Consider the following 27,258-nt stretch of genomic DNA (forward strand, 5'->3'; position numbering starts at 1 on the left):
ATCTTTCTCTTTCAATTTTACAATATTTACATACATTTTTCTTTGGAACTATTTTTGTTTATTTTCTCATTTCTTTTTTAAAGTATAAATTATAGGTAGGCTATCACGAATACAACTTGTCTTGAACTGTCTTAAAGAGCTATTAAAAATACTATAAAATGAGACAAGTCAAATGTCCTACATGGATGTATATTGTCACACTTTGGTAACATTTTAGGGTATGTTTGGTATTGTATTGTTTTTTATTTTATTTTTTTGTTATTTATATGTTTGCAAAATAAAGAAATATATATTATAAAACTACTTTTACTTACATGTTAGCTTTTTATTTTTATTATCTATTTCAGTTGTTTATGAAAAAATTAAAAATTAATTTTTATAATTTTTTATTATTTTAACAATTTATTGCTAAAATATTTTAGCCTGTAAACAAGTTATTGATATTTGATTTTTTTAATTTTAATTTTTAGTTTTTACTCATCATTTTTTTTTAATAATTTTTAGTTATCATTGGAAAATATATGTTTGTCCCATTAGAAAGAATCAATTAATTTAATTATTTTTTGTTAATTAGGAGAACAATAAATAGAAAAAAGACATTACTTTGTTTTTTTCTTAGACTAGTAGGCGCTTACAAGATACAATAAAAACGAGTCCATGGTAGCAACCAAAGATGAGTCAGATGACATAGTAGCGATCGGCGTGGAATTCCATCCATATCTTCTTTTTCGTCATCACCAGCTTAGATTACGAAAAATAAAAAATATTTTTTTTAAAAAAAGGAAAAGGATAAAAAAGGAAAAAGAAAAAAGAGAGCCTGTTTGGCAAAGAAAAAATATTACGTCATCTTCAGGTACTAGTTCGATCTGGTTCTTATTGTTCTCTGGCCACTGCTCTCTAACAATCAGTTTCTAATGTTTCTGTCTCGTTCCCCGATGTGAATTTCATGGTTTCAGGATATCCCAAATTTGCAAAGTGCTTTTGCGATTATATACATGGTAATGAAGATCTGAACTTTCAGTTCGGTTCAGGTTGAATTTCAGTCGGCCAAGAAAACAAAAAAAAAAAAATTTTTGGTCTTGAGCTATTATTATTATTATTATTATTATTATTATTATTATTATTATTATTATTATGTGCTTGTATGCAGGGGAAAATTTTCTTCTATTAGGGTTTGGATCTACGAGAGGTTTATATTAAGAACAATCAGTCTCCCTCGGAGATCTACAGTCGGCGATTTCGAGGGAATCACGGAGTAAGACAACACAAATGCAGAATGATGATTCAAAAGAAATTGGAAAGGGTTCTGCAGCTGCGATACCTGACCTGGAGAAACAGGGAAGCGCGGACGATGGCTCCTTGGGGGCTTCCGCAGATCAAGCAGCAGTGCTCACCGTTCTGGTTTCCAATGAGCACTCCTGTAATCGCGTTCATGTCAGTGTGACCCCAGAGCCATCACCTATTCTTTCAAAGACTCTGGATCCCAACAACGACACTTGGCTGCCAAATGTCGCTTCTTCTCCTAGAAAAGGTCACTTGTCAAGGACTGAAAGTTCTCGCGAAGAGTGCAGGTGCGTGTGCCTCGTTCTTTTCTTATTAATAATCGCCTACATCCCTCTACACAGCTCAACATACTTCGACTCAGCTATAAACTGCATTCTCTTTCTTCTCTTCTACTTTTTGCTGCTGTACGAAGCCCCTTTCCATGTACATTTGCCTCAACTGGTTCTCTGTCTTCATTTGAGTTAATTTCAATGCTGGGGCCACCAAGGAGTTTGGAGGATTTTGCTATGGTTTTATTTTCCAACGAGGCAATAAGCCATTAAGTTGCAGGCACACATGTTTCCAGCCGACCATCGACGGTTTCTATATATCCTTCGACAGTTACTTCTACGACTTCAGACAAAAAGTTTTTCAGGAGAAAACCGTTGACGGTTTCAGCGAATTATTGACCGTTCTTTCGGTTGTTGAATTGCCGAGAACTTGTGTAGTTGAAGATTGATTGATATCTGATAGTCCGCGATGACTTGAGATTCTTTAGTTATATTACTTGAATATTTGTCTGTATCTAATAGTCTAGGATCTTTTGATTTAGTATTAAATACTTTTGAATTTGTAACTACTATACTTTATACAAGTCCCATTTATAGGACATCTTCACATTGATGAAAGTGTTCTGCATTTTCTATATGATATCAGTGCTCTTTCTCTAACGAGCTCTTTTTTTTCCCCTCGTGGTCGTTTCCTCTGAGTCCGTTATTGTCAACACTTTCGAGTTTCCTGGCAGTGGCAACACTCCTCTTGTTGCCATCAATGCTGGCTCCCAGCTTCCTCTGAAGCTGACTCCTTCCAACTCCCCTTCTTGGCGCGCCCAACTAATGTCATTGCTCATTAGCTATAACCTCCAGGGCTATCTTGACGGTCCCACTATATGTCCATCACGAACCCTTTCTACTAGCACCTTCTTTGCCGGTTCATCTTTTGCAGGTGTCCCCAATCCGGCTTCTTGGCGTTGGCTCAGGCAAGATAAGCTGATCCTTCACGCCATTCTTGCATCTGTCTCTGAATCGGTTATGCCGCTCATTGCTACTTCAACCACTGTTCATGATGCTTGACCCAAGTTACAACGATTGTATGTCAATCGTTCACGCACTCGTATTATGCAACTTAAGGAGGCGTTGCCTCTCATTCAGCAAGAGTCCTACTCAGTCTATGAGTATCTCCATGCCATCAAGGTTTTAGTTGATAAACTTGTTGTGATTGACTCTCCTGTCTCAGCGGATGACATTGTATGTCCTTAACGATCTTCGTCCTAAATTTCGTGAGATTGTAGCGCCTATTTGGGCACGTGAGACTTCTCTTGCGTTTGAGGAGGTTTATGACATGTTGGTTGGCCACGAAAGCTACTTGAGACGTGTTGACGTTTCCAATTCTGCCCTGGTTGCCACTGCAAACACCACTCAGCGCCGCTCTAACGTTTCCACATTCAACCACACCAACGTTCCAGCACTAGTTCCTATGGTCAGCGTTGCTCTAACTCTAGTCACTATACTTGCAGAGAGCGGTCTGGTTAGCCCCAGGTCATTTGTCAGCTATGTGACAAAGTGGGACACTCAGCGAAGACTTGTCACTCGGCTTCAGGAGTGAAGTCTGTAAATTATGCTGCTACCAACGTGTCCACCGACAAAAAGTGGCTTGTGGATTCCACTGCTTCTCACAATATCACCTCCGATCTTGCCAATCTCTCTGTTCACTTGGAGTATGATGGCACGGATGAGGTTGTCATTGGCGATGGCTTAGGTTTGGGAGTCACACATGTTGGCTCTATGAATCTTCCCTCTTCCTCGAAGCCTTTTACATTAACTAATACTCTTTGTGTTCCTAATATTCACAAAAACTTAATCTCTGTTCATAATTTCACTCGTTCCAAGAGTGTCTATCTTGAGTTTCACCCATTTTATTTTCTTGTGAAGGATCGGAGCACATGGGCGACTCTTCTTTGTGGTAAATGTTAGGATAGTGTCTATCCAATGCTGATGGCTTCTTCCGCTACCAAGTCTTCTGTTTTAACATTTGTTGGAGAATGAACAACATTTGACACTTGGCATAGATGATTTGGGCATCCGTCAAATAAAATTGTTGATTTTGTTATTCGTACTTTTTCCCTTCTAGTTGTAGTGTCTCGTGTCTCTTCATCATCTATTTGTAATGCTTGTCAATGCAATAAAAGTCACAAGTTGCTTTTTTCTTCCACTTCTCTTGTTAGCACTCATCCTCTTGAATATATTTATACTGATGTTTGGGGGCCTACGACTTCCACTTCACTTGATGGTTTCGGTTTTATGTCTTGTTTGTTGATCACTTTACCAAGTATTGTTGGTTGTTTCCCAGTCGTCAAAAAAGCGGTTTTTGCTCCATTTTCTGTCAGTTGAAAGGCCTACTTGAAAAACAATTTGGTTTTCAAATCAAACACTTGTACTCTGATAATGGGGGTGAATATCATGCTCTTCGTCACTTTAATGTCGGCATTGGCACATTGTCGAAACTTGTCTCACTCTATTGTGTCAAGCGAGTCTTCCTCCATCGTATTGGTCCTACGCGTTTTAGGCCACAGTTTATTTGATAAATTGTATGCCCACTCCTATTTTGAAAAATAAAAGTCCATTCGAATGTTTATTTGGTTGTCTCCCTGATTACAAGAAATTGTGCACTTTTGGTTGTCAGTGTTACCCATGGCTCAAACCTTATACCGCATGTAAACTTCAACCAAAATCCACGCCTTGTCTCTTTTTCGGTTACTCGAGCTCCCAGAGTGCGTATAAGTGTATGGACCTTGTTACATCTTGCATTTATGTGTCTAGGCATGTGGTCTTTGATGAGTGTGTTTTTCCTTTTTCTTCCTCTGCCCATGTCATTGTGCATTCTTTGTCAGTTTCAGGCGCTAACACAGGATCTTGCTCTACAAGCGGTGCCTTCCATTAGATGGATTCCCCCCTCTCCTACTACAGTGACGAACAACACTCTTGCAGCATTGACTTCACCTTCCCAGTCCTCATCATCCTCACCTGCACAATCTCAGCCAGCAGTAACCCCTTCACCCACCACACCTACATCTCCAGCCCAGTCCACCCATACTCATGATATGACTACCCGTTAACATCTTTACCTTGCTACTAAACACCCTCTTTCTCAACCTATAGAGCCCACATGTATGTCTTAGGCCTTGAAGGATCCCAAGTGGCGGCATGCTATGTCCGAGGAGTTCACTGCTTTGGTTAAACATGGCATATGGGAGCTTGTTCCGCTGCACTCCACCATCAAACCCATTGGCTGCAAATGGGTTTTTTGTATCAAACGAAATCCTAATGGTATTATTTCTTGCTATAAAGCACGGTTGGTGGCCAAAGGTTTTCATCAATGGCCTGGTTTTGATTATAATGAAATGTTACAGTCCTATTGTGAAGCCAGTGACTATTCGAGCTGTCCTCTCCATTTCTACTCAGAAAAATTAGCCACTTTGACAATTGAAAGTTAACAATGTGTTTCTGCATAGTCGAATTCAGGAGGATGTATTCATGGTTCAACCTTCGGGTTTTGTCGATCCTAATCTGCCTTCTCATGTTTGCAGGTTAAAGAGGTCTTTGTATGACCTAAAACAAGCACCTCATGCTTGATATCAAGAACTGAGTGCTTGTTTTCTTCAACTCGGTTTTCAGCAGTCTAAATCCAATTCCTCTCTGTTTATCTACAATTGTGATGATGTTACTCTCTATTTTCTGGTATATGTGGATGATCTCTTACTCACTGGAAGTAATTCAGCTGCTATCTCTAAGATTGTTCAGTAGTTTGGTCATTAGTCCCTTACATTTTTTTCTTGGTGTTGAGGTGATTTCAGTTACCCGTGGGTTGTTCCTCTCCTAACAAAAGTATATTTAGGATCTTCTTTCTTGCACCAAGAAGGACGATGCTAAGGCAAACTTGACTTGCCACAAAGGATCTTCTTTAGCTTCAAGATGGCTTTTCTCCTGCTGATCCGACTGAGTATTGCCGAGTTGTAGGAGCTCTTCATTATCTCTCTCTTACTTGGCCCGACATTGCCTTCTCGGTCAATAAGTTGGCTTAGCTCATGCATAAACCATCTCAGCTTTATTGGACCGTTGCCAAACGCGTTTTGCGATACTTGAAGGGCACTCTTCATCGTGGCATCCTCCTTAAGTGCACTGAAAATCTCACTCTTCAAGGGTTCTTTGATGCAGATTGGGCCGGTGATAGGGATACCAGACCCTCCACCTCTGCCTATCGTATTTTTCTAAGTGATTGTCCCATTTTCCTGGAGCACGCGCAAGCAGCGTGCTATGGCTCGTTCCTCCATTGAGGCAGAATATTGAGCTCTTGCTTCAGCCACCTCCGAGCTTGTTTGGATTCGCTCATTGTTTCATGAACTCGTTTTCCGATTACTAAGCCATCACGTTTATTTTGTGATAATATTGGTGCTACTTAGTTGAGTCTTAATCCTGTTATGCATTCACGGATGGAGCATATTGCTATTGATCTTCATTTTGTACGTGATTTGGTCACCAAAGGTATGCTGCAAGTATCTCATGTTAGCACCCATGATCAGCTTGCATACCTCTTTACTAAGGCTTTATCACATTAGAAATTTCACTCCTTGTGCTCTAAGATCGGCTTAACTGATGGCACGCCTGTCTTGAGGGGACATATAAAGGAAATTGTGTAGTTTTTCAACTAACTGTCGACGGTTTCTATATACCCTTCGACGGTTTCAGACAGAAAGTTTTCTAGGAGAAAACCCATCAATGGTTTTGTTGGTTGCTGAATTGTCGAGAACTTGTGCAACTGAAGATTGATTGATATCCGATAGTCCGCGATAGCTTGGGATTGTTCAATTGTATTACTTGAATATTTGTTTGTATCTGATAGTCTAGGATCTTTTGATTTGGTATTTAAATACTTTTTGAAAACTAAGGTGTAGTCCCAAGAGGGGGGTGAATTGGGTTTTTAAAAGTTTCTTTTGAGTCTTTTTTACAAATTCACAACCTTTAGTAAATTCAGCAAACACACAAGAGTTGTTTAATTTTAATTCTTAATTTGATCAACCCAAAATTCAATATCAACACAATTCAATGACAATCAACCAATCAAACAATCAATTAATCAACCAATCAAAATACCAATGTATAAGCTACTGCACTTTGCAATATTCAGCGTTTGCAAAAGCTCAAAGTAGAGTTTGAATGAAAGCCATGTTTAAAATTTTGTTTGCTTCCTTTTAACTAACGTTTCCGTAAACAATTAATCAACGTACTCCCTTTAAGGTTTCCGCAAAAGATTAATCAACATACTCCCCTAAATTAAAAGTCTTCTCAATCTCAGCTTTTAGCTTCCTGCTCTCAAATACACACCACACAATTTATATATACAGAAATTTAAAGAGAAAAGGTTGAGAGTGAGATCGAGATTTTTATGAGGTTCACCTTGTACCCAGCCTACATCATCGCCTTAGGCAAGATCACCTAAGGATTCCACTATACCGTTCCTTTCCGAGCGGAACAAACCATTTACAATCCCTCCTTTAGGGTGAAGCTCCCTCACCAAGCGATACCCCACACTCTGTACAACGATCCAACCAACCTTGAACTGTCAAAAACTACAAGAACAAAAACAAATTCTTGGTGTACAAAAGACACTCTCATAATAGAGCTGATTAGTACAAGTTAGAGAAGATATGAAGCTCAAGAAAGATTATCGCCGGAGGTTCTTTCTTAGAATTTTGAAACGCAGTAGAAAATCAAGAACCGTACGCTTTTGATCAGCAGAATATCAGTAGTATTCTTCAACAAGAGTTTGAACAAGAGAGAGCTTTAGAAGAGTTTTCAATATGAATGCTTGAATGCTGATTGTATTGCTTGGTGTGTAAAAATCCTTGGGTTTAGGAAGTATTTATAGAGTTTTAGAAAGTAATTCCTTGTTTCTCACGTCTCTTGGAGTGTTTCCCAAGTTTTTACAACGTTTAGAATTCAAAAACTTATTTTTGGAAATTTCCTGTTGCTGTTTAGAATTTGAAATTTCCGTTGGTCGGTCGACTAGGCCTATTCTGTTTGGGGTCAGTAGGCTAGGTCAGTCAACCGAGTCTATTCTGTCTGAGCAGAAAATTAGAATTAAAAATGGCAGTCGGCTGGGCTTGTTGGGTCAGTCGGCTGAGCTGTCAAATTTTCACAATTTTCAATTCTTCAATACTTTGAACCTTTAATATTTGGAAAACTCAAATGTGACTTTAAAAATCATTTTCCAAGGTTTTCAAAAATTGGTCTCTAAGTCTATAATGTCTTCTAAAGAGCTTCATATATTTATATTGATATTAAATGAAGTACTTAGATGAGACTTCTTAAACTTAAATGCTTTAAGCACTAAGTCTTCATGTTTTTCCATTTCTTTGAGTCCATCTTGACTTCATGTCTCAATATGCTTCAAGCTTCATTAGTGTTGTCTATGCTTCAATATTCATTGAGCTCTTTAAATCCAAGCTTCAATATCCGGTAAGCTTTCATTTGAACATCTTCGGAGTATAAGCCTTCTCCTTTGATAAGCATTGTGAGCATTGTAAACACTCAATCTTGAACTTGTATGTTTGTTTCCTGAAACAATTATCACTTTAACCAACACATGTTAAATTCCCTTGATTTGTTATCATCAAAATAAGATTCGTAAGCCTTGCTAGGCCAACATTTGAATTTGTAACAACTATACTTTGTACAAGTCCTATATATAGGACATCTTCACATCAATGAAAGTGTTCTGCATTTTCTATAAGCACAGCACCACTTCTAAGCACTTTAGGAATGTACATCTGAGATAGCATGGTAGGAGTAACTTCAAGGATGTGTTTGTTTTTGCTTTCTGCAACTTGTGGAGTGTGAGCACAAGATGACTAATGAATCATATCTAATTTAGTAATATACGTAGTGAATTGGGCAGTGAAGTTTTCCTTAGCATTGTCACTACAAGGTGTAATAAATCATTTATTGAATAAATCCAAGTCATCCTTGAGTAGTCATCTACAATAGTGACAAAATACAGGAATCCCAACTTTTACACAACCAGACTAGGACCCCTACATCAAAATGGACTAACATGAAAGGGTGTGCTATCTATTTATTTACTTGGGTGGCAAATTGCAATGATGCTTTCAAAATTGACAAGACTAACACTCAAGACTAGATGCAAATCTCAAATTAGAAACCAACCATTTTAACATCTCCAACAAAGAATGACCAAGGCAGTAATGGACTTGAGCTAGTGCAGCAGCAAGAGTGCAAGCAGTATAAGGAAAGACCAACTCAAAGTAGTAAAAAGTTCACCAACTTCTTGTCCTCCATCAATCATCTTTCTCATATTCAAATCCTAAATGACGAAGTGAGGGAAGAAGGTTACGGATCATTTCGTGGATTTTGCAATTTTACTAACTAACAAAAGATTAAAAGGAAACTTGGAATATACATAATAGAAGAGATTTCATTGTGGGTTTTGAATCTTAAATTTGAATTTCAAGATTAAAATTTCGATAGATTTTGTTGAAATTTCAAGATTTCGATGAATTTCAAATAATTTGTTGAGATTTCGATGGAAATTTTGTAAACTGAAATTAACAGCCATTTTGATTTTAAGGGTAGCGGAAGCGGAAAGTTCAACAATTTTGCAGAAATTTAAGACCATGCCTCCTTATTAAGTTTGTTGGATGGTAGGCTCCTTTCCAAAGGAGGGACTATCATTCCTTGATTAATCATTCTTCTGGGCTTGTAAATCTTATTTTGATTATTTAACCAAAAAAAAACTTGTCTTTCTTGCTTCATAGGTCTGTTTGGAAGGCTAAAGTCCTTTAACATTAAGGCTTTTATTTGGTCAATTGTTCTTAATTAATACTAACAATCTAATGCAGAGTTGGAGGCCTTTTAAGGCTTTATCTGTAGACGTATGTTCTCTTAAATTGGACAGGATTTGATCCTTTGGCTTGAGAGACCTTTTGATGAGGACGTGAGTGGGGTAGTATTGAGATGGATAGGGATAAGGCTCCAGGTCCGGAAGGTTTCAATTTGGACTTTTTTCTTTCTTTCTTTCTTTTTAGGACTCTGCAGGGATATTATTAGCGATGACTTGCTTAAAGCTTTTGCTATTGAAACCTCTCTTCTTTGTCCTATGAATATCCTCCACCACCTCATTAGCTACCAAAATAGCATCCACAATTTGTTTTGGATAAAATTTTTGCGAGGAAGGGTTTTGGTGAGTGTTGGCACAGGTGGTTAGGGGGTTGTTTGTCTAATGTGTGATTTTTGGTAGTAGTGAATGGGGAACCTAAGCCCTGATATAGGGCTTCGAGAGGTATTACACAGGGTGCTCCACTTTCCCCTTTTTTGTTCGTCTTAGTAGTCAATGTGTTGAGTAGAATGGTGGATAGGGCTGAGGATAGAGGGATGGTGAGAGAGTTGAAATCGGGGAGAGAGGGAGTGGTGGTATCTCATCTTTAGTTTGCAAATGATACCACTTTCTTTTTAGAAGATTACAACCATTCTTTCAGTTCTGTTCTGGGTATCCTCAAAGTCTTTGAGAGAATTTTGGGGCTTAAAATAAATAAAAGCAGTTTTGCAAATATTAATGTGCTTGTTGAAGCAGTCTTCTGTTGTGGGGTGTTGTATATTGGAGTGGCCTTTGACTTATCTAGGGGTCCCTTTATTTTGGAGGGGGGGGGGGGGAATCCTATACTTGCGGATTTTTGGAATTTCTTAGTGGAGAGAGTGGCTAAGAGGCTTACTGGTTGAAAGGGGCTCTTTTTTCCTTGGGGGGTAGAATCACCCTCATACAAGCCTGCTTATCAAGTATCAAGTTATTTTATTTGTTTGTTTTTAGGATTCCAGTGGAGATTGCTAAGAAGATTGAGAAAATCATGAGGGATTTCTTGTGATTTGGAATTGGGGGGTTTTGGGGATCATTTTGTATGGTGGGACGAGGTTTGTAGGTCCAAATGGGGGGGTGCGTCTTGGAAATTTGTTGTCTAAAACATCGCCCTTTTAGCTAAGTGGTTATGGTGTTTTCACCTAGAAGATCACTCCCTTTGGCATAGTGTGATTAGAAGCAAGTATGGGATGGGTGAGTATGAGTGGGGTACCAATGTTAGTTTATGATGTTCGCTGGAGATCCCATGGAGATATATTTCTCAAATTTTTCCTTTTTTTATGCCTCACATTAACTTTATGGTGGAGATGGGTTCTGGGATTCGATTTTGGAAAGATCCATGGTTGGGGAATGATATTCTAGCCACATCTTTTCCTCGTCTCTTTTGTCTGAGCTCAGGGCAAGATAATATGATTTCTTTCTTTGTGGTTGACTCGAGTAGCCCTCTGGTTTCATGGAACTTTCATTTTAGAAGGTCTCTTGAAGAACTGTTGGAACTTTCATCCTTGCTGTCATTCTCCAACAACTGTCATATTTGATCTCTTAACGATAAAGAACTGTTGGAACTTTCATCCCTGCTGTCGTTCTTCAACAACTGCCATCTTTCTTTACATAGGGATACTTGGTTCTTGTAAATCTTTTTTTTTTGAGTTTTTGATTCATTCCAATTTTTGTTTTTCCCTGTATTAATCTATTTGGAAGGAAAAAGCTCCCCATAAATTAAGGTTTTCATATGGCTGATTGTGCTTAATAAAATCAACACTAATAACCTTTTGCAGATCAGGAGACCTTTGAAGGCCTTATCTCCAGTTGTGTGCATGCTATGCTACATGAACTCTGAAACAGCACCTCATATATTTTTACAGAGTTTGTGGAGAATCTGGAATGATTTATTTGGTGTGATTGTGATGTAAATAAGTGTAGATATAGAACAAGAAATTCAGAAATAAAGACTGAGAGTTCAGAATAGTATTTCAGCCACCTTCTTTGATTCAAGCAACTAATAAATCCATAAAATAATGAAAATACTACTGCTGTGAATTTCAATTAAGTAAGACAAATTCCTGGAACCACAACAACTTAATTCTCAAATAATTACTTGTTTTAACACTGTTTTAGAATGGTAAGTGCGGATTTTGGCTAGCCTCTCATGCCTTTAGCTGCAATGGAGGGGCTTGTAGGCACTGTGGGATTGACTCCTCACAACCCTAGCCTCCAAATCTTCAAACCCTGGCTGGTCATAGGCAGAGCTCTGGAGAGAAATTTTCTTATAGATAAAATGCAAAAAAACCTCTTGGGGAAGTAGGTGAAGACTCCTAATTATGCTAGGGTTGAAGCATCCGAGAGAAGCCAACTCCTATTTTGCACATAACCCTCTTTGAAAGCCACTTATGCTCTACAGCCCCACCAAAAATAAATCCCTTCACAAAATTACCCCTCGAGTATTACAAAAGAGACTCCCAAAGCTAATTTGACCAAAATCAAACCCAAATTTCAGAAACTACAAAAATACCCCTAGCATCCATAAATAACATCACTTGATGTAAGCAGAAAATTAAATAAACTGCTGATTGCATCATTCCCCTTTTCTTAGAAAGGACTCTCTTCTGTGCGAGTTGTCATCTTGGCTGCCCGACGCATGTTAGGGTCAATCTTCATGAATTCCTCCTCGTTGATCCATGAATTCTCATAATCAGGTCTGCCAGCCCATTTTACCAAGAATCTGAAAAAAATTCTGGCCCTAGTCTTCACCCCTCGCACATGTATGACAGCCTCGATTTTTTCTACCTTGCTAGAAATGACTTTGGTGGAGTTCTTGCACTCAATGCTTTGTATATCACCAGGGAATGGGTACAAATCTGCCACAGTAGAGATTGGTGATATATCCAAGCCATGAGGGAGTTCAACTTCATAGGCATTTTCACCAAATTAGTGCACCAATTTTTCAGCCTTTCAACTTTTGGTAAGCACAAAAATCTCTCTTTTGAAGGAAAAACATCACCCAGTCACCAACACGATACTTCATGAACTGCCTGTGTTGATTAACAGCTTCCTTGTAGAGTTGGTTCACACAAGGCATTAGTCAGCATATGCTCCCATTTGCTTATCAAGGACTTTTGATGGTCAGGCTTTCCTTTCCACATGACTAGAAGTCTGAAATGATTATCATTTCTTCTCTTAATTTCCTGCACGTCGATTGGCCTTTTCACTGCATCTTCTTCCTTTTAGGTAACCATTTTTGAATTTTTCTTTGTTTGAAATTCATCCACATGCTTGTTCTAATTTGGTGATAACCACTCTTCAAGAAAATCTTGGAATAAAGCTGAGATCCAGCTAGCATGTCCAGCATATCATCCAAAATCTTGGAATAGGAAACCTGCATTTAATGGTGATTTTGTTGATAGCCATCCTGTCCACACATTCTTCAAGTTCCATCCTTCTTAGGAGTGAGTCAAGTTGGTATGGTGCAATCTTGAATAAATCCCTTTCTAAGGAGTTCCCTGACCTGCTTTTGAAGCTCTTCATGCTCCTTTGGGCTCATTTGATAGTGCGACAAATTAGGTGAAGACGTGAAGTAGAACCTAGTAAAAGATCAATTTGATGTTGTGTATCCCTCGCTGGAGGGAGTCCATCAGGTAACTCATCTGGGATCACATCTTTGAATTCATTAAGACTCACTTTGATATCATTTGGGAACTTCAATTGTAGCTTCCCTTCTTTTTGAAAGAGGACGTAAGTCAGCCCACTTTCCTTACTTTCTTGAGCAAAATACCTTTTATTAGACCGAAGAATGTGATATGGCTGTAGGTGTTCCACCACTTCAAGCTTTCAATTTTTCCTGCAGTACTTCAGCTAGCATATTTTTGCGGCTGTCATTGTCAATTACTAACTTACAAAGCTTTCTTCCTGTTGTGCATGTTATTCAAAAACTAGTCTTCTGCAGCCAATCATCCTTCATCGGTTTCAGCACAAGCTTCCTCTTTTTTTCACCATCATATTGCCACAGCTGCTCAAGAAGAATATGACACCTCATTTCCATTATTGAACCATAGAATCTGGTATGGCTGTGGATGTCTTTCAGTTTTAAATCCCAGCTTGCCTACCATCTCTTGAGAAACCTGATTCTCACTGCTCCCACTATCAATTACCAAGTTGCAAAGCTTTCCACCAGCTGTACATTTAGTTCTGAAGATATTCTTACATAGAGAATTGTTGCTGCTAGCTGGAGGGGAAAGTAATGACCTTTGAATGACTAAAGCATCACCAAGGGCATTACCCCCAACCCCTTCTTTGGCCACATGCTTTTCAGCTTCTAGTTGGTGCTCTTGGTCCTCAAGAATTGCAAAATTGCTCTCCATCAGCCTCTGAATTCTTGGAAAGATTAACTGTACTTTCAGCCCTCTTTGGACACTCGTTGTACTTGTGCCCAAAGTCAAAGCATCTGTAGCATTTCACCACTGTTTTCCCCTGGTTTACTTGGGCTACCTCCCACTATTGTTGCTGATTGGTTGGTTAGCACATGCAGGGACTGCTGTCTGAACACTTCTAGTGCTGCCACCCAACTTACTAGTTGATGCACCATTGCTGCGTTCTGTCCCAAGCTTCGTAGGCATGTTGCAGGTAAGTTGTGACAACTAAAAGTGCATGATAGGCATTACTAACCTTATAAGGATGCTGCAAGCTTACTTGGTCTCGTATGATCATTTTTAGACTGTTCACACAGCAACCAACTCTTTGAGCATCAGTTTCAGCAAGGCTCCATCTCAATGAAAGCCTATGAAACTCTTGAGTGCATTCTTTGACTGACTTCTCATGCTGCCTCAAGTTTTGAATCCGTTGTACAAGGTTTGCTCATAATCCCGGGGTTGGAATTGAGCCTTTAGCTTCTCCTTCTTCTTATTCCATCTTCTGATTTTCCTTTCCCCCTTGTTCTCATGATCCTTTTGATAATGTTTCCACCAAGTAGAAGCAGGTCCCTTGAGCTTTGCTACCACAAGCTTCACTTTCCTCTCTTTCGGCTTATCTTTCCATTCAAAATAATTCTCAATGCTATCTACCCAGTCCAAGAATTCTTCAGCTTCCATATCACCACCAAATTCTGAAAGATTTACTTGTGGACCATTCTCTTTGGAATTTTGTCAAGCAAGTATAATGCAAGTATGCAACTTTCCATCTTGAAGGCCTTTCATTTTGTTGTGCAGGTCAGGGGCTTTCACTCTCAGAACTCTTTATCATCACTAGAGCTGTTCATTTCAGCCTCAGATTGCTCGCTTATTTCATTTCTTGCTCCTCTAACATAATCGTATTCTTTATCACCTTCATTTGGACAACCTTGATTACCCATATATTGTGTAACAAGCTGAGTAAGTTGTCTAACTTGTCTCCCAACTCTTCAAACATCTTGACAGTCATGTATCTACCTCTATGGTCCCTATTTCTTCATCCACCCCTTGCAGCCATGTACCCACAAGATTGAATGTGCTCTGATTCCAATTTGATGCAAATGGGTGTGAAATAGAACAAGAAATTCAGAAATAATGACTGAGAGTTCAGAATCATATTTCAGCCACCTTCTTTGATTCAAGCGACTAATAAATCTGTAAAATAATGAAAAAATTTACTATTGTGAATTTTAGATTAGCGAATAAGACAATTCTGGGAACCATAGCAACTTAATTTTCAAATGAGTATTTGTTTTGCCACTATTTCAGAATGGTAACAGCAGATTTCTACTAGCCTCTTGCGCTTTAGTTGCGATGGAGGGATTGTTAGGCACTGTGGGGTTGACTCCTCAAAACCCTAGCCTCCAAATCTTCAAACTCTAGCTGGTCTTGAGCTAAGCTTTGGAGAAAAATATTCTCAAAGATAAAATGCCAAAAAAGCTCCTGTAAAAGTGTGCGAAAACTCCTATTTATACTAGGGTTGGATCTTCCAAGAGAAGCCAACTCCTATTTTGCACATAACCCTCTCTAAAAGCCACTTATGTTCTACAACCCCACCAAAAATAATCCCTTTACAAAATTACCACCTGAATATTAAAAAAGAGATCCCCAAAGCTAATTTGACCAAAATGAACCCCAAATTTTGGAAATTACAAAAATACCCTTAGCATCCGTAAATAGCATCACTCGATTTAAGCAGAAAATTAAATAAAGACTGTTGATTGCATCGGGTTTGCTGAGCATCGGTGGAGGAATTGTTGTTTATTTCTTTTGAGGGTTTTGGTAGAAGAAAGGAGAGTTTTGCACTGTGGAAATGCGGTATTTTTGCAATGTTGTGGGGATTATGGTTGGAGTGCAATGCACTGATTTTTTCAGGGAGAAAATTGAATTGGCAACTGGTTTGGGAGATCAGGTTCATCACCTGATCTTTTTATGGTATGTTGGTTTCGGTCGCTTTAAGGGTGTTAGTTTTTCAGAGGTTAAGTGAAAATGGAGGAATCTTTTTCTCTGATTATTATGCTTTTTTTTTTCTTCTAATTTTTGTCTTTTTAGTTTATTTTTTCTATATTTTACTTGAATTTTGATGGGAGAAGTATTTTTCTCCTTTTTGGAAATTCTCCTCTTATCAATGAAATCTCTTCTTTAGCTGTTAAAAAAAAAAAAAAAAGACCATAAATGGAATTCATAAATTGGCTAAATATTTAGAAATACACATAGTTTTAGACATAAATGGTCAAATAAAATGTTGTAGCTAATATTTGAGTTTAATTTTCATATAATTTGAAAAATTTTAAGCCACAATCCATATCCTTCTTGTAATAATCTTTAGTTTCACTATAAAAAACAAGATAAATTAAGGGCGAAATTTCAATTTGGGTTTTAATCTTAAATTTGAATTTCAAGATTAAAATTTCGACAAATTTTGTTGACATTTCGTGATTTCGATAAATTTTGAATGATTTGCGGAGAGTTCGATGGAAATTTTGTAAATGGAAATTGCTAGCGATTTTGATTTCAATGTAATGCTCCAACTTAGGTCTGCTAGGGAGCACTGTATCTCTCCTCCTCCACCTGGACTAGACAACAGGGGACGGACTTTATCGGACTAATGACTGGTCTCACAGACCAACACGTGTCCTTTTCAGTGTGTTTTGTCCTCACACACTTCCTGGAAAAACTTTTTAGAAGGTCACCCATCCCAAGATTACTTCAAGTCAAGCATGCTTAACCGTGAAGTTCTTATGGGAAAGCTCTCGAAAAGAAAGGTGCACCTTGTTGATATGGATAGGAACATCAAATCTTTTTTAAGTCTTTCTTACACGGGGTATCACATTCTCTCCCACTTACAGAACGCAACGTCCTCGTTGCGAACCCACATTTTCAAACCCAGACGATGTGAATCTTATCACACTTTCAGTTGGGTAATTGCTCTGATATCATTTTGTAACACCCCAATTGGGGTCTGCCAGAGAGCACTACGTCCCTCCTCCTCCACTTGGACCAGACAACAAGGGGCGGTCCTTATCGGACTAATGAGTGGCCCCACAGATCAACACGTGTCATTTTCAGTATGTCTTGTCCTTACTCACACACTTCTTGAGAAAACTTCTCAGGTCACCCATCCCAAGATTACTCCAAGCCAAACACGCTTAACTGTGGAGTTCTTATGGGAAAGCTCCCGAAAAGAAGGGTACACCTTGTTGATATGGGTAGTAATATCAAATCTTTTTAAAGTCATTCTTTCACGGGGTATCACATTCAAGGGTAGTGGAAAGCATAAATTTCAACAATTTTGCAGAAATTTAAGACTGTCTCCTTATTAAGTTTGTTGGTCCTTATTAAGTTTGTTGGATGGCAGGCTCCTTTCCAAAGGAGAGACGATCATTCCTAGATTAGTGATTCTTTTGAGAATATTCTTGTAAATCTTATTTTGAGTATTTGACCAAAAAAAGAAACTTGTCTTTCCTACTTCATAGATCCATTTTTGGAATGTTGGATCCTCTAAGATTAAGGCTTTTATTTGGTTGGTTGCTTTTAATAGAGTTAATACTAACATTCTATTGCAAAGTAGGAGGCCTTTCAAGGCTTTTTCTCCAGATGTAGGTTCTCTTTGCAAAAATTAGAGTCTACTTCTCACTTGTTCCTTCATTGCTCATTTTCTAGGGGGGGTGGGGGGGTTGTGGAATAATATTTTTGGCTTAATTTGGGGAGAGTTGGGTGTGCCTGGAGTCGGTGGAGGATTTGTTGGCTATCTCATTTTTAGGTTTTGGAAGGGGTAAAGATGCTTTGGCATTGTGGAGGTGTGCAACTTTTGCAATTTTGTGGGGGATTTGGTTGGAATGAAATTCTCATATGTTTTTAGGGAAGAGGATGTCTTCAGTTTTTCTCTGGGATAGGATTCAGTATTGGGCCTCCCAATGTTTTAAAAGGCAAAGGCGTAAAGCAAGGCGTTTTAGCCCTTAAGAGGTGAGGCATAAGCCTTACGGATTTGGGGGCACGTAAGCCTTTTGAGAATTTTATTTTTAAAGAAAATATGTAAATCAATTACATATATTTTGAAAATAAAGAAAAATTAAGTACACAAATATAATTTTAAAAAAAATCAAATATAATTTGCAAAGTATTGATTGACCATTCAAAAATTGAGAACTTGCGTTCATTACTTAAACCATGAAGATATAAGATGCAACTCTAAATTATTTTGGAGAGGTTGATGTTCAAGAGTTTTAGAAATCAGCACATATTAAGACATTCCTTTCATATATACGAGGAATTAAAATTTTCTAGCCAAATCTAACTTGAGAATTACACACCCAAAATGCATAAGCCTGAACTAAATAGGCACAAAAAGCATGACTTCTGTGTAAGCCTCAGCATGTAATGCATTAGCCTTTTTGGGATTTGGTATTTTATATTAAGCCTCAAGGCTTTTTAGGCATGCCTTGGCTTGAGGTGAGCCTCAATTGAGCTTTTTAAAACATTGGGGCCTTCTTGTGGGTCTTTGCAGCTCGATGTTTTGAAGGGTTTTCTTTTTCTGATTTACAGCATAATTGGCTCGCTGTGCTGTTGTGATTTATTATATTTTTTTTCTTTCTTGTTTTTCTTAAGGAGGATTTCTTATGCTCCTTGTGCTGTTTTTTTTTTTTCCCCTTATTTTTTTTCAATCAAAAATAAATAAATAAATGAAAAACAACAACAATAACAAGAAGTCAACGACAACCTAGCCTTTAGTTTCATTGGTCAGCTTTATGAATATTTTTATGCTATTTCATATGACGTGGGATCATCACCTCAGAAAGTCTTTTGAGTATTGTAAAATCCTTTCTTACTACTTTAGTCCTAGAACTTTTACATTTGCTCCTGTAATGATGTCAACATTCTGATTTTCGTGTTGTTTGTGAATTGACCAGCATTTTGATCAACATATTATAGCTGGATATATGGGCTTATAGTTATCTTATAAAGTTTTTTGCTTAGTTTTGGTGGTATTCTAGAGTTACTTTTTCTAATCAGCAAAGAAATAATTCATTAAAGGTCATCAAGGGGATGCCACGAAGTATATACAATAAAAAGGAAGTCACCCGCACTGCAGGGTGTTGAAAACGTCAAGAACTGCATGAGTGTCATTAAAAAACAATCCACTATGCCAATTAGAAACAGTAGTACTCCGTTGTTCTTCGACAACATGTAAGGGGGTAACCAGATGCTCTCCCATTTCATTTCCACATACAGACCAAAAGATGGCAAGGGGAAGGAGGGTTAAAGCTTTCCTCCTTTACTTGCCTGAGTGCATACTTTTCCAAGCCCATAACTCATCTTCCAGTGTCCTAGCAGTAACCATCTGCTGCCTGATTAGAGTAGTATTCAGGTTCCCAAAGTTTCTGGTCCAGGAGCAAGGAAAGTGGATGTGTTCAACTGATTCAGCACTTTCCATACATAAGTAGCACCTGTTTAACGAGAGGCAGACCCCATTCTGCAGGTTGTCAATCGTGAGAATCTTTCCTAGAGTTGCCTCCCATGCGAAGAAAGCAGCCCTTTTGTGGGGGCTGCAGTTCTCCAAATGGGTTTCAAGGGGAATTTACTGTTGATTGCTGTCAGAAGACTGAGGTTTCTTTAGTAGGATTTAACCATAAGTAGACCTGGATATTGTTGGCACCTTTGGGTCCTTTGTAAGCTGAGAAGGGGATGAGAGAGATTGGCTGATGGGGGACCCCAGAGGGTGGCTTGAAGGGGAGGGGGGGCGGGGGGATGCCAAATGGCAGCTCAACGGAGCTAAAGTTTGAAAGACCCAAGTAATGGGGCCCAGGCAAGGTCTTAAATTTCGATTTCAACTCAAATTTCAAAGCTCCAAAAGTACGGAAATTTCGATTTCGATGTCGATTTTGATTTCGATTTGAAAAAATAACGGAAACTAGTAGTAAAGCATGAAATTCTTTGTGAAACTTTAGAAATGGTTAACAAACATAAAAATATAAGTTTTAAGACTAATATATTACAAATTAAATACATCTATGTTTTGTATGAGGTGGAAAAGTTGTAAGATAGTATGTGTATCAAACATGTTTGTAAGATAATGTACATTAAACATATTCAGTTAATTCAAATGAAATTTATTAATCATTTAAATATTATTTATTATACAAATATTGATAATTTAGACATGAATGGTTAAATAAAATATTACTATAAGTTTATTTTTTCATATAAGTTCAAAAGCACTAGTGATAACCTTTTGTTTCAATAAAATATATAAAATAAATTAAAAGAGAAATTTCACTTCACTCTCGAGATTTCGACCAATTTCGCTAAAATTTCGAGGTTTCGATAAATTTCGGATGATTCGTTGAGATTTCGATGGAAATTATGCAAGACGGAAATCGACTGCCATTTCGATTTTGAAGGTGATGGAAATCGGAAATTTCGACAATTTCGTGGAAATTTAAGACCATGGGCCCAGGAAGCTAGAAAAAAAATTTGGGCCTAAGAGGGCCTCCCCCAAAATTTTCAAAATAAATAAATAAATGAATATTAAAGATCTTTTGGGGCCAAGTGTTCCATGCTTTTCAGCCTAATGAGATGTGTGAAGGTTGCATACCCTCACTTGCCTTCTCCAATCCTTCCAAGTCTTCTATGCAGTATTGAGAGTGAGCTTGATGATGTTATTGCAATGGGGACAGGAACATTCAATCCCTGAAGGATTTGAGGTTGAGTCTACTTTGAGAGAGGGGATGCCCTGAAAAAAAATCAACTGCTTCAGCGTAGAAATCCGGGAGTATTTTTTGGGTTGGGAGCCACTTGGCTTCCCATTTCTGCCACCATAGAGCAAGGTCTTAAATTTCGATTTTGACTAAATTTCAAAGCTTCAAAAGTACAGAAATTTCCATGGAAATTTTGATATTGATTGCAATTTTAAGAAATAATGAAAACTATTAAATAAATAAATGAATATAAAAGATCTTTGGGGGCCAAGTGTTCCTTGCATTTCAGCCTAACGAGATGCGTGAAGGTTGCATACCCTCACTTGCCTTCTGCAATCCTTCCAAGTCTTCTATGCAGCATTGAGAGTGAGCTTGATGATGTTATTGCAATGGGGACAGGAACATTCAATCCCGGAAGGATTTGAGGTTGAGTCTACTTTGAGAGAGGGGATACCCTGAAAAAAAAATCAACTGCTTCAGCGTAGAAATCCGGGAGTATTTTTTGGGTTGGGAACCGCTTGGCTTCCCATTTCTGCCACCATAGAGCAAGGTCTTAAATTTTGATTTTGACTAAATTTCAAAGCTTCAAAAGTACAGAAATTTCCATGGAAAAATGGAAACTATTAATAAAGCATGGAATTCTTTTAAGAAATTTTAGAAACTATTAAATAGAATAATAATGCATTATTTTAGAACTAAAATATTATAAAGAAAAATACATCAAGGACAATCATGCAGTGTATAGTATAAGGTGCAGTAACTATAATATAATAATCAAGTAAACATATTCAATTAACATAAATGAAATTTGTAAGATGGCTAAATATTTGGTATACAAATATACGTAGTTTTATTTATAAATGGTTAAATAAAATGTTGTTGCTAACCTTTTAATTTTTCATATAATCTCAAAAGTTTGAAAGCTACAATTCTGTAATAATCTTTAGCTTCACTTAATTAAAAAAAAAAAGAAAAAAGAAGAAGATAAATCAAGGGAGAATTTTCAATTTGGGTTTTGAATTTTAAATTTAGATTTCAAGATTAAAATTTCAACAAATTTCAAGATTTCTGTAAATTTTGAATGATTTGTGGAGATTTTGATGCAAATTTTGTAAACGAAAATTGACTGCCATTTTGATTTTGAGGGTACTGAAAAATGAAAATTTCGACAAATTTGCAGAAATTTAAGATTTTGCTATAGAGTAGATTTTGCTCCATCCGATCAATTTGAAACCCTCTGGAAAGGTTATGTACCTCCACCTTGTGGTGTTGATCTCCATTAGGGCAAGACGTTTACCAAAACAATTTGCGTTGAGTTGGAGCATCAGGGTTTCCTTCTTGTTCCTTGTACGACGAAGAGTCGAAGACACAAAGAAGGCACTAGCCTCTCCTTTCTGCAAATCCAGAAGCACTCCCAGGCAGCAAGGAACCACACAATTTCTTCCACCTCCAGGAAACTAGAGATTTTCCTTCCCCTTTAGTATTCAGTAATCCGTGGAGATTGCCTTGCTCAGCATCAAGAACCAGGTCTAAAGCCTTCCTTTCATTCATTGTGTTGCCTTGCATGAGAACACCAGTGCATGAGGTATGTACAATATAACATAATAAATGCACTTGCCCATTTTGCACAACTATATGTATTGTATCTTTCTAAATTTCTTTGATCCAACCATCCAAGTAAGAGAATCTATTACTACTAGGAATTTCATATTTTAAAATTGTGTTCATGTACTTTGTTACTTCTATACATCTTGAAACCTCTTTATTACTAAGCTTTTCTTTATAATTATAACTTAGATTCTAGTAACGGAAATTTGAGCCTAATTAATAAAAATACTATTCAGCCTCGCATTACTAAGGATGGGAATTGAATTGTCCAAAAGTCGAAGGAATTTCAGAATGTTAGAAGACCAGATTCATTTCAAGAAGGTGGCAATAGAACTGCATTTAGGCTGGTAGATGTTTTAGAATGTGATATGGAAACGAGTGAAAAAGAAGTGGGGTTGGGGGAGAAATATGTTGGTTGTTGTTTTTATATTAATAAATTTGAAGGTAAAAAGGTTTATGCTTTTCAAAAGGCAGCTTGTTTAGTTGCTGAAAGTGAAGAAGATATTTGAAGATAAGAGAGCAAATTCTGGTGGGTCAACTACAAAGGTACTAAGGAGAGACTCTAAGGGTGGGTTCAGTATTGTGGAAGTTCCTCAAGTTGAGAAGAATGTTGGAAGTTCTAATGAGATTAGAAAAGGTAAGGAGGTGAAGAATTGGAGGAATTTTTTGGATTCAGATATTGATGATAATAGCGATTTTGACTGTGCTGGGGGTTTTTTGTTGGATGAGATTTGGAAACAATATGGGTATGTGTCTGACTCCCTCGATGAGTTAGGAGATTTATCTTATGTTCACCTGCCCCCGTTGGAAGATCTGGTGGGTGTTTCTATTTTTGATGACGATGGGTTGGTGAATCAGTTTCAGCATAGGGATGGAATTTTGCTCACACCAGCGGAGGATGTTCTGAAGGAGGATTTAGAAGCTCAAACTCTTTTGGATAAAATGGATTTAAAGCCGAGCGATATTGGAGGAAATGAAAGTATGTTTGGATGGTGGCAAAAGTCAAAAGGTGAAGGGTCAAAGGGAATTAGCGAATTTGAGAAGTTCAAGAAATTATGATGGAAAGGGTTTGAAAATGGGGTTTCTTGGTTAGTTTTGTTTAGTTTTTTTTCGGGTTGTAGTGTTTTTATTTTCTTTTTTCTTCATATTTGTTTGGTGAACTCCTTGTTCCCACTTTGTACTGTCTATTCTTTCTATCTAATATACTTTCTTTTATTATTGAAAAAAAGAGACATCATCATCCACAAACAACATACACCATGAAATCTCATTTTGGATTGTGACTAAAGGTTAAAAAACAAGGACCCAAAGCAAAAGCTTGATCTACATCTTTTTTTCGTAGGAAATCAGTTAATTTCTCCCCTGTTAATCTCATACACATCCTTAATGACCTCTAGCTCTATATTCCTAGTTCCTATTCCCCCTTTTTCTTGACCCCAACTTATGACTTTCCTATCATATGTTTTCTCATGGTCAATACAAACTTGTGTAAATCCCTCTTTCTAAACTTTTCCATCAATCTTCTCAATGAGTATATTGCTTTGTGATTGGCCATTGGAGCAAATTCAATATTATCTTAAACTCTTGTTTAATTTATTTTTCCAAGGTCTTGGTATATGATTCATGAGTTTATTCCACGACGTTACAGTTTTGACTTTTGACTATCTCCTTCAATTTAATATATAGGCATCGAAGTGCTTTTCCTTCATTCATCTGGTGTTTTCTTGGTTCTTATAGTCTTGTTATTATCTCCTGAGCATTTTGTGATCCATGTGTTATTCACAATATTAAGATTTTGAGTTTCCTCCATTCATCTAGAGTTTCTTAATTCTTATAACCTTGTTAAATAAAGTCATGTCACTTTATTCTCTCTCCTAAGCATTTCCAAACTTCAATAGTGATGCCATCTAGTTCTATAACTTTTGTATATTTCATCTTTTTGAATGCATACTCAACTTAATGAACTCTTATTTTGCATATATATCTCAAAATTTTGGGCTTTTCCTTATTTTACAATTTTAAGCTTAAGCCTTGTACTTGATTTTGATTAAATAGCTTATTGAAATAATTTGCCATTTTCCCCTTAACAATAAATAAAATCCTAAAATAATCTTTAGAAATTTATGTAGAAACTAATGATAGATTGATGGGGGCAAAAATTCAATTTCTGTGACTTGAATTGTATGTAGAGGAATGAAATAGACAAAAGAGCCTAACCTTCAATTATGTGAATTGGGCTGATTACAGACTAATGGAGAAACAGTGCTCTGATTACTTAAAGTGACTCATCTATCCCTTGATTCTTGAAAAGTTGATACAAGAAGTATTTTCAGTAATTCATAGGGGCATTTTGTAACTGTTTTTTTTTTTTAAACACAATTTGCTATCAATGTATTTGTAGATTAAATGAATAACATCCTTAAATTTTGGCATATGGATGTGAACTATTCAACTGCACGTTTAAGATGTCTAAAGTATGTTATTTGCTTTTTGTTGATGTCGTAAACATTGCTAGATGGATAAATGCCGATTCTTCAATGTTTGTTGGATCATCATCTGTAACCCCCTCTACAAACTATCCTCTTTTTTTTTCTTGGATGAAAACTGGAAACATTGAATATTGTAAATGCAGGCAATGACTATTTTTTTTGTATTCATCTGTTATTTTGCAGAGTTTGTCAGCAGGAAAAGGAGGAAGATTTGATAGAACTTGGATGCCAATGTCGAGGTGGGCTTGCAAAAGCACACCGGTCATGCATAGACACTTGGTTTCATACAAGGGGATCTAACAAGTGTGAGATATGCCTGTAAGTTATCCACTTTTACTGGTTCATGACTTTAAGATAGCTACCTTTGAATTTTACAATGATGCTCCTTAGCCTATTTGTGCAGACAGGTAGCTGCAAATGTGTCCCCTCCAGAATCGCAGCCAAGTGTAGGTATTTTGTATCTTTAAATTGAAGAACTAAAAATGGTATTTTGTATCTTTAGTTGAAGAACTGCATTAAGGATAGCGTTTGACCAGTCTTGTCAAAATGTATATTTTATATTCATGTGTTTAGCCCTTTAATGGCATCTTTGAAGCCAAATTATGCATCAAACTAGGAACCAGTTCACAAACTGAATCATTTTCTGTCCAACTCAACTGTCCTTGTTACAATTGTGTAGGAATCATTAATATCTCTCCAGACAATGTGAGAGTTTTTTAGAGAAGATAACTTACATTTTCTTTTTAAAAAATTAGGATAAAAAGTACTTCAGTTTTTTTATAGAAAATTTGAGGTGTTATTTTGGGTTTTAAATTGTAGAGAACTCTTTTCAAGTCAAAAAGATTTTGCTTTTATTTGCCATGAATTCTATGTCAAATGTTTGAAGGTGTTTCCAAAGGCCTGAAATAATGCTGGTGAGGTCAAGTTTGGAAGGTTGGTCAGCAAAACCAAGTTAAAGAGTACTGTATATAGGTCATATCATTGCACCAATGGTTTGTTGTAAACAGTGTTTGCGGGGAAAATCTATCAAGAAGTTCTGATGTGTGAGGAAACTCAAAATATAGATGCACAGCAATACAGCAGTATATGTAGGTATTAGATAGACCACAAAGTGATGACGTGGGTTTATGATCTTGGTATTGTTTGCAGCAATTTATGAAAATGTTTGACTATTCTGTTACATGTGCCACATTGCAGACTAATTACTGGGCTTGGAGGGTCGATCCTGCCTTCAGAGGGTCATCTATTGCACAAGAGCATGGAAGGGTGGGTAACTCTGGCTGACCTGCTGTGGTCATGTTCATGTCTCATTTGAAAAGGACACAAACATATTGGATTTTGCGTTCATTGATTTTGTTTGTTACAGGGTTGTTTTAGTCCACTTTGGGTAGCATTTTCAATCCTTATTGGTGGTCTTCTCTTGGATGTGCTGATATCCATTACCCTCGGTGTCTCTGCTCTGCCCGTCAATATTATAATTGGTACGTATTTCTGCATTATATTTGTATAATTTTGGTGCTTTTGAAATATTTAAATGTGTGCTTCTTCATCTTGGAAACACTTGCAAGTGGCATTATACAGGGGTTATTGTTGTTCTTGGGCTTGGAACTGCACTTCGGCTTGCTCTGGAATTCTGTCATGAGTGGAGTTTGAGAAGAGTAGTGCAAAGGGTGGAAACAAACGTGAATGTGAATCTTGGGTATCATCCTGCACTGTGAATACATCAGTAAATAAAAATTTACAACTTTTCAGTGATTCCTTAATTTCATTTATACCGTTCACAATCTTGACCTTAAATACTTGTACTGTACAATAGATACAATATTATGAACTGGGAAGCATCCTACCCGCTTGAACAGTTTTGAGGACATATTACATTGAGCCCCTAGTGAAATTTTCTTTTATTATAACCTTGGTGGTGGATATTCCCCAATCAAATTTGATCTTTCAAGGAAGAGGGATCTATTTTCCCTTTCACTTTTCTCTTTTTGGCTGAAAGAAAAGTGAGCTCAACGTTTCTTCTCTCATCTCTTCTTCCTTTACCATTTTTCTTCTTATTATTTACAGTGAGGCAAATTCTATTTTGACCCACTTGGAACTCAAACACTAAACTTATGCTCTTGTAAATTAGATGAAATATAATACAAATTATATTAAATTTTTTTAAAGTTCGAAGCTTTAAAATTGAAGTTCCAAGTTTATGCTCTTAAAGACGGTGTTAAATGTATTTTCACATCAGCAAAATTATTGCAACAGTTGTGGACGAATGAAAACCAGATGGTTTCTGTCCATTCGAAACCTAGAAATTTTGGTGATGCACGTGGCAGTTCTATGTACTTTTGCACAACTTCTACAAGCACACGTGTTAATAACAAAAGCGTGGATTCTCTTAATCCAAAAGGCAGAAAAAATATATGTACAACATATACCCCCTTCCGCAGAATTTGCTGAAGAATGCTGGGCTTCCATGATATTTTAAAAGAGCATTGATTTTCCTCTTTATAAATTTTAATATTAGGATATGAAGTAATCAAAATTTAGATCGAGTGGTCA

General features: G+C 37.2%; 1 protein-coding gene across 2 annotated transcripts; it reads left to right on the forward strand.

The window, feature by feature from the left end:
• The first annotated feature begins 680 nt into the window (after positions 1-680).
• On the forward strand, positions 681-26,615 carry LOC131158798 (uncharacterized). 2 transcript variants are annotated; one of them, XM_058113672.1, is made up of 8 exons: positions 681-853; positions 957-998; positions 1,151-1,571; positions 24,889-25,023; positions 25,109-25,151; positions 25,903-25,971; positions 26,072-26,186; positions 26,287-26,615. In XM_058113672.1, the coding sequence occupies exons 3-8, from the start codon at positions 1,270-1,272 to the stop codon at positions 26,421-26,423; spliced, it is 801 nt and encodes a 266-aa protein (XP_057969655.1). In that variant the 5' UTR covers positions 681-853; positions 957-998; positions 1,151-1,269; the 3' UTR covers positions 26,424-26,615. The 2 variants fall into 2 exon arrangements, with proteins under 2 accessions (XP_057969655.1, XP_057969654.1); XM_058113671.1 differs by lacking the exon at positions 681-853 and having other exon boundaries at positions 859-998.
• Positions 26,616-27,258: the final 643 nt, after the last annotated feature.

Source organism: Malania oleifera, chromosome 6 (genome assembly GCF_029873635.1).
Source record: "Malania oleifera isolate guangnan ecotype guangnan chromosome 6, ASM2987363v1, whole genome shotgun sequence".
NCBI classification, from domain to species: Eukaryota; Viridiplantae; Streptophyta; class Magnoliopsida; order Santalales; family Ximeniaceae; genus Malania; species Malania oleifera.

What these genes read in the sequence shown, in the direction of transcription:
- LOC131158798 (XM_058113672.1), top strand. Translation starts at nt 1,270, where the DNA reads ATGCAGAATGATGATTCAAAAGAAATTGGAAAGGGTTCTGCAGCTGCG. An exon ending in AGTTCTCGCGAAGAGTGCAG is followed by an intron (nt 1,572 to 24,888) that starts GTGCGTGTGCCT and finishes GTTATTTTGCAG; the next exon opens with AGTTTGTCAGCAGGAAAAGG. An exon ending in TTGCACAAGAGCATGGAAGG is followed by an intron (nt 25,972 to 26,071) that starts GTGGGTAACTCT and finishes TGTTTGTTACAG; the next exon opens with GGTTGTTTTAGTCCACTTTG.